At 48.0% G+C, this 11623-nt stretch overlaps 1 protein-coding gene across 2 annotated transcripts in view; it reads right to left on the reverse strand.

Moving 5' to 3' along the window:
* The window catches only part of AHDC1 (AT-hook DNA binding motif containing 1), a 366391-nt gene extending 355107 nt beyond the window's left edge, over nucleotides 1–11284 (reverse strand). The window contains exon 1 of one of the 2 annotated variants that reach the window (XM_067460556.1): nucleotides 10573–11284. In XM_067460556.1, the coding sequence (XP_067316657.1) occupies nucleotides 10573–10822 (250 nt within the window). In that variant the 5' untranslated portion in view covers nucleotides 10823–11284. The remainder of the gene's footprint in view (nucleotides 1–10572) is intronic. The other variant, XM_067460557.1, reaches the window with a different exon arrangement.
* Nucleotides 11285–11623: the final 339 nt, after the last annotated feature.

Genomic DNA, 11623 nt, shown 5'->3' on the forward strand with positions numbered 1-11623 from the left:
GGGGGGGGGGGGGGGATGCAGCCCCGGCAGGATGCCATGAACTGTTGGCAGAACACATCCAGTTTAGTAGGTCACAAGCTGTGCAGGCCTACCTCCTCCAAAATGCAATTTTTACATCAAAACCTTTAGAATAATTTTCATAATCCATCACCTACCGAAATTGTAATATACATGGACATTTGCACTGCAGATACAGAGGAAGAGTCTTCCCATGGGCACACAGGCAGCGCAAACCTGGGCAAAGGGGTACCACTTCGCTGCAGGGAACAATTCAGAAAGGGACAGGTCCCGACTATAATTCGCCCAATTTCTAGACCAGTGTTTCTAATATTTCTCCACCTTCCTAGTGCCACAACCCCTCAATACAGTTCCTCGTGTTGTGATGACCCCCCAACCATAAAATTATTTTTGTTGCTACTTCATTTTGCTTCTGTTATGAATCGTAATGTAAATATTTGATATGCAGGATGTATTTTCATTCACTTGACCAAACTTGGAACAAATACTCAATATGCCCAAATGTGAACACTGGTGGATTTTGGGAAAAATAGACCTTGACATTTGGGAGTTGCTGGGATTTATAGTTCACCTACAATCAAAGTGCATTCTGAACCCCATCAACGAAGAATTGGGCCAGAACCTGCATGACCAACAGAAAATATTGTGTTTTCTGAAGGTCTTTGGAAACCCATTTGACACTCCCTGCATACAGGCCTAGTTTAGGGAGGGTTGACTCACGATTCTGGGAATTGTAGTTCGCTCACATCGTTATGTATTTTCTAATGGGAGCATTCATAATAAGTAGTGTTACTAATTAACTAAATGATATTACCTAACACCCCAAAACAAACAATGCCTTTTTCAAATAATGGGGGTACTGTCGGGTACCCAAGCTACTGTGTGTTTATGTATGTATGTATGTATGTATCTGTATCAATAAAAAGGTAGTGTTCGTTTGTGGGATTAACACAACTCAAAATCCCCTGGGTGAATTGCCACCAAATTTGGCCACAAGATACCTACTATCCCAAGGAGTGACCATCACTCAAAAAAACTGATTTTGTCATTTGGGAGCTGTAGTCGCTGGGATTTATAGTTCACCTACAATTAAAGTTATTTTCTGGATTGTTGTAGGTTTTTTCGGGCTATATGGCCATGTTCTAGAGGCATTCTCTCCTGACGTTTCGCCTGCATCTATGGCAAGCATCCTCAGAGGTAGTGAGGTCTGTTGGAACTAGAAAAAAAGGGTTTATATATCTGTGGAATGACCAGGGTGAGACAAAGGACTCTTGTCTGCTGGAGCTAGGTGTGAATGTTTCAACTGACACCTTGATTAACATTTGATTGCCTGGCAGTGCCTGGAGCAATCTTTTGTTGAGAGGTGATTAGATGTCCTTGTTTGTTTCCTCTCTGTTGTTGTGCTGTTCCAATTTTAATTTTAATTTAAAGTTAATTTCAACTCCACCAATGGTGGAATTGAGCCAAATGTGGCATACAGGACTCCCATGACCAACAGAAAGCACCAGAAGGGTTTGGTGGCATTGACCTTGAGTTTGGGAGTTGTGGTTCACCTACATCCAGAGAGCACTGTGGACTCAAACAATGATGGATCTGGACCAAACTTGGCACGAATATTCCATATGTCCAAATATGAACACAGATGGAGTTTTGGGGAAATAGATCTTGACATTCTGGAGTTGTCGTTACTGGGATTTATAGATCACCTACTACCAAAGAGCATTCTGAACCCCACCAACAACAACATTGGGCCAAACTTCCCACACAGAACTCCCATGACCAACAGAAAATACTTAAGGCCATCCAGTCCAACTCCCTTCACCTGGGGAAGAAAACATAATCAAAGCCCTCCTGACAGAGGCAGCCCTAGGTACAGTATTTTTGCCCCCAACCAATCACTGATATATATTTTCTGTTCATCGTGGGAGTTCTGTGTGCCACATTTGGTTCAATTTCTCCACACCACTGGAGAAATTACACTGCTTAGCCGGTATTGCACCACCTGACATTCGCCGGGAAGTAGCAGCCAATAGTGAAAGGACCAAGGCAGAGACATCTCCAGCCCATCCCCTGTTTGGGTATCAGCCAGCACCTCAACGACTTAAATCAAGACATAGTTTTCTTAGATCTACAGAGACACTCGCTGGAACACCCCAGCAAGCGAGAGTCCAAAAGTGGCAGGCCCAAACCCAGCACCTCAATTCATGGGTGATACCAGATGAGAGACTCCCCCCTGGGCACTCAGAAGACTGGGCGACTTGGAAGGCGCTGAACAGATTGCGCTCTGGCACCACGAGATGCAGAGCCAATCTTAAGAAATGGGGCTACAGGGTGGAATCCTCGGCATGCGAGTGCGGAGAAGAGCAAACTACTGACCACCTACTGCAAAGCACCCTGAGCCCTGCCACATGCACAATGGAGGACCTTCTTGCGGCAACACCAGAAGCACTCCAAGTGGCCAGATACTGGTCAAAAGACATTTAACCAAATACCAAATTTGCAAAATCTGTGTTTTTTTTCCTTTTTCTTTTTAATCTGTGTGTTTGTTTTGCTCTGTTAGAATTGTAATTCAATGGTTGCTGATGACACGATAAATAAATTTGGTTCAATTCCATAATTGGTGGAGTTCAGAATGCTCTTTGATTGTAGGTGAACTATACATCCCAGTAACTACAACTTGCATATGTCAAGGTCTATTTTCCCCGCAAGAGCGCCTCAAGAGCGCCCCTGGGCAAAATCAACTATACTGCAAATGCTTACTTTGCGTAATGGGTTGAGCCGCCCCTGCCTCCTGACAAAGAGCCATCCAGCCATAGATAGATAGATACAGGTCCGTAGCCAGGATTTCAATTGGGGGGGGGGGGGCTGAGTTTGAGTGAAAGAGGGTCTACCCTAGCAAATCTTTTGTATTGTTACCCCAATACCCCCATGCATATGGGATATATTGAGTATGGTGATCAGATCATGATATGAATAAACATAACAGTTTAAATAATGCACCAGTAAGGCCTTTCCGTGAACCACCATGAGAATTTCTGGGGAGGGGGGGGGCTGAAGCCCCCCTCAAGCCCCCCCCCCCCCCCCCCCCGCTACATGCCTGGATGGATAGATAGATGATTCACACACACAGATATAGTATCATAGATTTGAAAGGGACCCCTAAAGAAGGACAATTATATGTTTCCTGTTCCAGAGTAGGCAAACCAGACAATCTCTACATCAACACTGACAAAGAAATAATAAGAAATACTATTTACCCACAAATATAAAAACATTACATAGATTACAAACCAACACTTTCGCATTACTTTATTTTCCAGATCAGCAGACTGGGCTACAGCAACGCATGGCAGGGGACAGCTAGTATATATATCAAAATAGCCCAAAACTTCCAGCAATCATGTCATCAGGTTTCCTTTTTCCTTTAATAGTTAATATAATTCTATCTCCGCTGCCAGAACCACAGAGCAGTTTGCAAAGTTAATGAAATGGAACCTACATGTCATTTGACCGTTCAACAGGTGACCACACCGAGCACTCCCACAAGCCCGGGGCTTCTTGTTTTAGATCGGCAACTGAATGTCCCACAGGGAAGACCTGGTGCCCAGAGGACTGACTCATCCCCAACTGGAGGAGCCAGCATGAATGTTACTTGGCACTCCCCCACCCCAAAACGCTTCTGCTGGAGTGTGAAGCAGGGCAATGTGACCCAGACATAGGCAGCACATAGAGAGAGTTGTGCTTTTGAGGAGGCCTTGCAGCTTAAACCCCAAAGAAAAGGAAGCCGTTCCCCTCTGCTCCCCCCTTCAATTCCTCAGTCCCAGATCTCATTACAAGCCAGCACAGCCTTCCTGACAACACAGCCCTGTTTATCAAGGCGCTGGTCTCTTAAGCGTTTCAGAGGCTCCGTTTCCACTCGGCTGACACACACTATTTATAGATGCTTACCACTCTCCCAGATCTTTCCTCAGGATCTCAGCAGAAATAGACCGCCCCCAGGTCCCTGAAGCCTCCCTCTGAGGCAGCCGGAGCAAAGAGTCCGGCCAGATCTCCTCCCCCCGCCCCACATCGCCCTGAACGTCCTACATGCTTCCACCTCCTCGTCCCTGCTAGGCGCCAGCCCTCCAAAGGGTTCACCACATCCTAGCCAAAGCCCCATCCCTTGCACAAACCATCAACTCATTCCATTTGATAACAGTGGGTCTGTTTCGAAGCCTTCTGTGTAATCGGACTCCTTCAGATACAACAACCTTCTATGAGGTCTCTAGCTCTATTTCTCCTGAGCACCAGTCATTGGCAAGAGAAAGCGTGAAACTTATTCTAACTGGCAGAAGAAGGGAGAGCACAACCTAACCCTCTTGCAGAACAAAACTGGCACAAAGGCAAAGCAAGTAAACACGCAAGCACCAAATAATAATAATAATAATAATAATAATATGATGATGATGATGATGATGAAACAATAGATCACATCCTCAGCTGCTGCAAGAAGATTGCACAGACAGACTACAAACAGAGGCACAACCCCGTTGCTCAGATGATTCATTAGAACCTGTGCCACAAATGCCATCTACCTGCGACAAAGAAGTAGTGGGATCACAAGCCGGAAAAAAGTTACAGAAAATGAATATGTCAAACTCCTCTGGGGCTTCCAAATTCAAACAGAGTTTTGGAGCACAAGACTCCTGACTGTGTTAAAAAACAAATTATGGATTGTCGATGTTGCAATCCCAGGTGACAGCAGGATTGAAGAGAAACAACTGGAAAAGCTGACACAATATGAAGATTTAAAGATCGAACTGCAAAGACTCTGGCAGAAGCCAGTCAAGGTGGTCCCAGTGGTCATCGGCACACTGGATCCAGTACCTAATGACCTTGGCCTGCACTTAAAAACAATTGGCACTGAGAAAATTACCACCTGTCAGATGCAAAAGGCCACCCTACTCGAATCTGCACACATTATTTGCCGATACATCACAGTCCTAGACACTTGGGAAGTGTCTGATGTGTGATCCAATACAACAGCCAGCAGAGTGATCTTGTTTACTGTGTACTACTCTTGTTGTGTTTCAAATAATAATAATAATAATAATAATAATAATAATAATGTATCGGTCTTTAGGGTGCAGTGCCTAAAGACCTTGGCCCGCACTTAAACACAATTGGCACTGAGAAAATTACCACCTGTCAGCTGCAAAAGGCCACCTGCCAGCACAAGGGTTTAACCTATTGTGCCACTGGGGGCTCCTAGCATTCCAATGAGATTGGCTTAAGACATGCTAGTCCTCCTCAAATGTGGTGGACGTTTTGGCTCACAGGTGTGACCAAGCTGAATTGAATCCCATGTACCATGAATCCTCTCTTTCCTCACAGCTTAATGATCAGCTTGATGTTAACCACTGGCCCATCTAGCCTAGCATTGTCCACCACTCTGTATCTTCATGGCTTCAGGCAGAGTCCTCACCCGGCAATAGCCAACCAAATGCCTCGTAATGGGAACTGTTGGGGACTGAGCCATCTGTACTGCAAAGCACATGCTCTGCCAGCCTCTCCCCAATGAGATATTCCTTGGCATATTTATTTATTTATTTCCGGTATTTCTATCCCGTTCCTTCTCAACTCAGGACAGCTTACATTGGCAGCAATTCGATGCCACTACATATAACAGAGCAATATAATAACATTTAAAACAATAAATAAAACCTTCATTAAAACAGTAAAAACAGTTTTAACCAATTCCAGTCAATTCCATATCCGATTCCATGTCTCAAAAGCCTGGTCCCAGAACCACGACTTCAATTTCTTCCTAAATGACAGGAGGGATGGAGCCACTTTAGTGGGATCTGCACACATTATTCGCCGATACATCACAGTCCTAGACACTTGAGAAGTGTCCGACGTGTGATCCAATTCAACAGCCAGCAGAGTGTCTGCTGTGGACTCATCTTGTTGCGTTTCTAATAATAATAATAATAATAATAATAATAAGAAGAAGAAGAAGAAGAAGAAGAAGAAGAAGAATGACGACTCTGGTACAAGCCAGTCAAGGTGGTCCCAGTGGTGATCGGCACACTGGGTGCAGTACCTAATGACCTTGACCTGCACTTAAAAACAATTGTCACTGAGAAAATTACCACCTGTCAGCTGCAAAAGGCCACCCTATTCGAATCTGCACGCATTATTCGCCGATATATCACAGTCCTAAACACTTGGGAAGTGTCCGACTTGTGATCCAATACAACAGCCAGCAGAGCGATCTTGATTGCTGTTTCAAATCTTGTTGTGTTTCAAATAATAACAATAATAATAATAATGACTCTGGTACAAACCAGTCAAAGTAATCCCAGCGGTGATGGACACACTGTGTTCAGTACCTAACGACCTATGCCTGCACTTAAACACAATCGGCACTAAACACAGTCAGCTGCAAAAGCCACCCTACTCAGATCTGCATGCATTACTCGCCGATACATCATAGTCCTAGACACTTGGGAAGTGTCCGGCATGTGATCCAATACAACAGCCAGCATAGTGATCTTGTTTGCTGTGTACTAATCTTGTTCTGTATCAAATAATAATAATAATTTTTCTTTAGTTAGTGTCAGGAGCGACTCAGGAACTTTCTCCATGCCAAACAACATCAACAGAGCCTGACAACTCAACCCTCAAAGGCTTGAGCATCACCCAGTGCACCTCATCATCAGCCCCATTGCGACTGCTAATTTATTCCTGCATGAGCCGGAGTGTTTGGATGCCACTTACACTTCGAGACAAAGAAAGACAGGAGGTGGGAAACCCCATGGATGGAGCTAACATGGGTCTTTGGGGATCAGGACTGAACACAGACCCAGTCACCAGGAGCGCAGCAAAGAAGGGAGCAAGTCTATGTAAACAATCCAGGATTCTGTTGCATGTGCTGCGTTCTACTTTCAAATAAAATGCCATTCAAATGTGTCAAAGCTTTATGGTCACTTTGAATCCATGGACAGAGAATCCATGGACAGAGAATACACACACACACACAAACATAGTGGTCGTGCTCTCTAGTTTTTACCCAGATACTATTTATTTTCTCTATTTGTAAATACTGAACAACAACTCCCTAGACACTTGGGAAGTGTCCAAGGTGAGTCTCTATCTGCCATGTGGACCGGAGGAAGACGAGAACGGCAACCCAACAGCCCTTGTGGTTCCGAGGTTGGTGGAAAGTTAAAGGACATTTAGAAAGCCAGGCGTCGTACTCATAAGCCTTGTCTCTCAATCCAAACCCCTCTCTCCAGACTAAAAAGAACCAACTGCAACGTACTAAACGTTGTCATGTCACAACTCCCATCGGCTCCTCGTGAAGTGGAGTGAGGAAGAACACAGGAGTTGTAGTGTAGCATGTGAGGGCAATGTAAAAGGACATTGGTGGGTTGAATTTGAGTTTGAAACATGTGACAGAACTAGGAGAAGTTTTAAAAAAAAGGATAATAAAACTGACATGGGTCAACTTCAGCCCTCCTTCCAGGTGTTTTGGACTTCAACTCCCATCATTCCTAACAGCCTCAGGCCCCTTCCTTTTCCTTAAGTAGCCGAGGAGGAAAAGGAAAGGACCTGAGGCTGTTAGGAATGGTGGGAGTTGAAATCCAAAACACCTGGAAGGAGGTCCGAAGTTGGCCCATGCCTGCAATAAACAGGCTATCACTTGAATGGACCAACGTCTGAGTGACGCGGTGGCCCTGTGCATGCCTGTGCACATCTTTTCCCCGGAGCACATGGGAACTTAAACGCAAGTCAATCCCCTCCTCTTAATGTGCCGCCTGCCGCCTTGGGCTCCTTCTCAAGCCTCCAGGTCGAAAAGACTGTTGGCTGCAAAGGAACATTATTAGGAGGCACTTTGGTGTCAGGCTTCATTGCTCCAAAGCCAAGTGAAGGACCCTTTCCTTGTGTGTGTGTGTGGCACAATGATAGAAAGAGAGAGTGTGTGTGTATTGCCTCCTTCCCTTTTTCCATTGGCAGGGGAGGTCCGCTGGCCGTGCCACAGGTCGGAGCCTCTCCAGCAAACACTTTGGCAGGCAAACAGCCTCTCCCTGCTGGGCTCACCTTTTCTCCCCCTTCGCAGAGGAAACTCCGATGAGAAGAAGGGGAGAGGGAGGAGGGGGCCACTTCACCCTTTTTTCCCCCAGCCTGGGTCCACAGGGCGCTTCCGCCCCCCACCCTCACCCTCACCTCCCTGCCAGCCCCACAGGCTGAAATAATAAAGGATTGTTTGCTTGTGTGTGAGAGAGAGAGGGAGGGGGGAAGAGAGAAAGAGGAGGGGGTTCTTCTACTCCTCCTTCCCCCTCCTTTTCCTCCTGTCCTCTTCTCTTTGCCAAAGGCAGGCAACCCCCCCCCCCAACCTCCTTTTCAGCCTTAGTGGCATGTGTGCGGAGCTGGATCTGTGTTGACACCCAAAGCCACACTTAGAGAGAGAGAGAAAAAGAAAGAAAGAAAGAAAGAAAGAAAGAAAGAAAGAAAGAAAGAGGGGGGGGGGGGCTTCCACACAGCCATAGAACCCAGAATATCAAAGCAGATAAAGCAGATCATCCACAATACCTGCTCTGAACTAGGTTATCTTGAGTCCGCACTGCCAGATAACACAGTTCCAAGCCGACAATGTGGGATATTATACAGCAGGGTGGAAGGAGCCAGAGAGAGAAAAAGAGGGAGACAGAGAAAGAAAAGAAGAAGAAAAAAGTGGTGGTGGATCATCATGTCTGGGAACCTTGGGAAGGAGAGGTGTCACTTGGGGCAAAAAGGAAGGAAGGAGGAGGGAGAGGAACAGGGAGGAAGATGGGCAGGAAGGACAAGACACACAAACCCTCATCCTTCCTTCCCTCCTTACTTCCTTCTTTCTCGCCTTCCTTCCTTCTCTCCTTCCCTCCTTTCTTTCACTCCTTCCCTTACTTCCTTCGCTCCTTCCTCTCCCTTTTCTCCTTCCTTCCTTCTCTCTTTACTTCTTTCTCTCTTCCTTCCCTCTCTCCTACCTTGCTTCGTTCTCACTCCCTTCTCTCCTTCCTTCATTTCTTCTTTCTCTCCTTCCTTCTTTCTCTCCTCCCTCCCTTCTCTCCTTCCTTCCTTCTGACTCCCTTCCTTTCTTCCTTCTCTCCTTCCCTCCTTTCTTTCACTCCTTCCCCTTACTTCCTTCGCTCCTTCCTTCCTTCTTTCTTTCGCTCCTTCCTTTCCCTTTTCTCCTTCCCTCCTTCTCTCTTTACTTCTTTCTCTCGTCCTTCCCTTCCTCCCTTCTCTCCTTCCTCCCTTCACTCTCACTCCCTTCTCTCCTTCCTTCCTTCTCACTCCCTTCCTTTCTTTCTTCTCTCCTCCTTTCCTTCCTTCTCTCCTTCCCTCCTCCTTTCTTTCGCTCCTTCCCCTCCCTTCTCTCCTTCCCTCTTTCTCTCCTTACTTCCATCTCTCCTCCTTTCCTTCCTTCTCTCCTTCCTTCTTTCTTTCGCTGCTTCCTTCCTTCTTTCTCTCCTTTCTTCTTTCTCTCCTCCTTCCCTTCTTCCTTCCTTCCTTCTTACTCCCTTCTCTCCTTCCTTCATTTCTTCCTTCTGTCCTCCTTTCCTTCCTTCTCTCCTTCCCTCCTTCTTTCTTTCGCTCCTTCCCCTCCCTTCTCTCTTTCCCTCTTTCTCTCCTTACTTCCTTCTCTCCTCCTTTCCTTCCTTCTTTCTTTCGCTCCTTCCTTCCTTCTCTCCTTCCTCTCCTCCTTTCCCTTCTTCCTTCCTTCGTTCTTACTCCCTTCTCTCCTTCCTTCATTTCTTCCTTCTTTCTCTCCTTCCTTCCTACTCCCTTCCTTTCTTCCTTCTCTCCTCCTTTCCTTCCTTCTCTCCTTCCCTCTTTCTCTCCTTACTTCCTTCTGTCCTCCTTTCCTTCCTTCTCTCCTTCCTTCTTTCTTTCTTTTGCTCCTTCTTTCCTTCTCTCCTTTCTTCTTTCTCTCCTCCTTTCACTTCTTCCTTCCTTCATTCTTACTCCCTCCTCTCCTTCCTTCATTTCTTCTTTCTTTCTCTCCTTCCTTCCTACTCCCTTCCTTTCTTCCTTCTCTCCTCCTTTCCTTCCTTCTCTCCTTCCTTCTTTCTTTCTTTTGCTCCTTCTTTCCTTCTTTCTCTCCTTCCTTCTTTCTCTCCTCCTTTCCCTTCTTCCTTCCTTCGTTCTTACTCCCTTCTCTCCTTCCTTCATTTCCTCCTTCTTTCTCTCCTTCCTTCTCTCCTCCTTTCTTTCCTCCTTACCCTCCCTTCTCTCCTTCCTTCCTTCTTCCTCTCCTCCCTCCCTCCCTTCCCTCTTTCTCCAACTGCCAAGGTTTTGGAGACAAAAGGCGGCTTGGTTGGGCTGTCCGCCGAGCCCTTGCCTGTTTTAAGGAACCCCCCCCCCATCCCTCTTTCCAGCCTTCCGTGGGAGGGGGGGGGGAGAGGAGGCGGGGGTCTCTCTTCCTCCCTCTCTCTCTCTCTTGTCTGTCCAAGGGGAATGCTGGAGCTTCAAGGAAGGGAGGCACAAACAGGCCCGAACCGTGAACAAAACAAGGCTGGGACGACTCACCCGCGGGGCTGGGGGCCGCCTGCTGCTCCTCCTGCTCGGGCTGCTCCTGCTGAGGCTGCTGGGCAGCTCCGTGGAGGCTCCTCTTCTCTTCCAGGCGTGAAGCGGAGGCGGAGGCAGAGGAGGAGGAGGAGGAAGAAGAAGAGGAGGAGGCGGCGGAGGAGGAGGAGGCGGAGGAGGCGGGGGCCTGCCTGCCCCCCTCGCCAGTGCCGGGCTCTGCTTCGGCGCCGCTGCCAACCTTCAGCGACAGCATCGTCCTCCTCCTCCTGCTGCTGCTCACATTCTCCCCTTCCCTCTCTGCTTTCCTTTCCTTTGCAAACCCGCCGCACAAAAGGCGGAGGCGAGCCTGGCACAGCTCTGCTTCCCTCTCGCTGTCTCTCTCTCTCTGTCTCTCTCTCTGTATTTCTCTGCCTCTGGCTCTCTTCGCTGCTTGGAGGCTCCCTCCGCCTTCTTCCTCTCAGCCACCGCCTTCTCTTCCTTTCCCTTCCTTCAGAGGAGGAGAAAGGCTCCGCTGGGCTCCTTCCGAGCTCCTGCTGCTCCTCCCCGGCTGCCTCCGGAGCTCGACTGCTTACCTTCGCTTGTCAGCAGCATCCGGAACCCCAGGGAGAGTCCGGCAAAGCATCTTGGGGGGTGTAGTCTTTCCGAGAGGGAGGGGGTGGAGGAGGACGCGAGAGAGACAGAGACAGAGGACTCTCCTCTCTTGGGCGGGGCATGCTGCTAACCCCGCCCCTCTGCTCCCCCCTCCTTCTAGGCTTGGTTTGTCCCAAGGAGGCGGGGCAGCCAGGAAAGGGAGGGGGTCAGAAAGGAGGGAAAGTTCTCGCCTTCCCCTTAGAAGCGTGGCTTGTTCACTGCCTCCGCTGCCTCTTCCTCCAGCCAAGCTCCAATCCGCCCCGGGTCCCAAGCTTCAAAAGCAATCCCCAAGTGTTGTGGATGGCGTTTTTGCCGTCGGTGTGTCGCCACTGCCCTCTGCCGGCGGGAAGCGGAAGCGCCGCCCTCTGCGCCTCCCAGCCCGTCCTGACGCCTTATTTATTACTAGCCGTCCCCTGCCACGCGT

The sequence above is a fragment of the Anolis sagrei genome, chromosome X (assembly GCF_037176765.1).
Source record: "Anolis sagrei isolate rAnoSag1 chromosome X, rAnoSag1.mat, whole genome shotgun sequence".
In the NCBI taxonomy this organism is placed as follows: Eukaryota; Metazoa; Chordata; class Lepidosauria; order Squamata; family Dactyloidae; genus Anolis; species Anolis sagrei.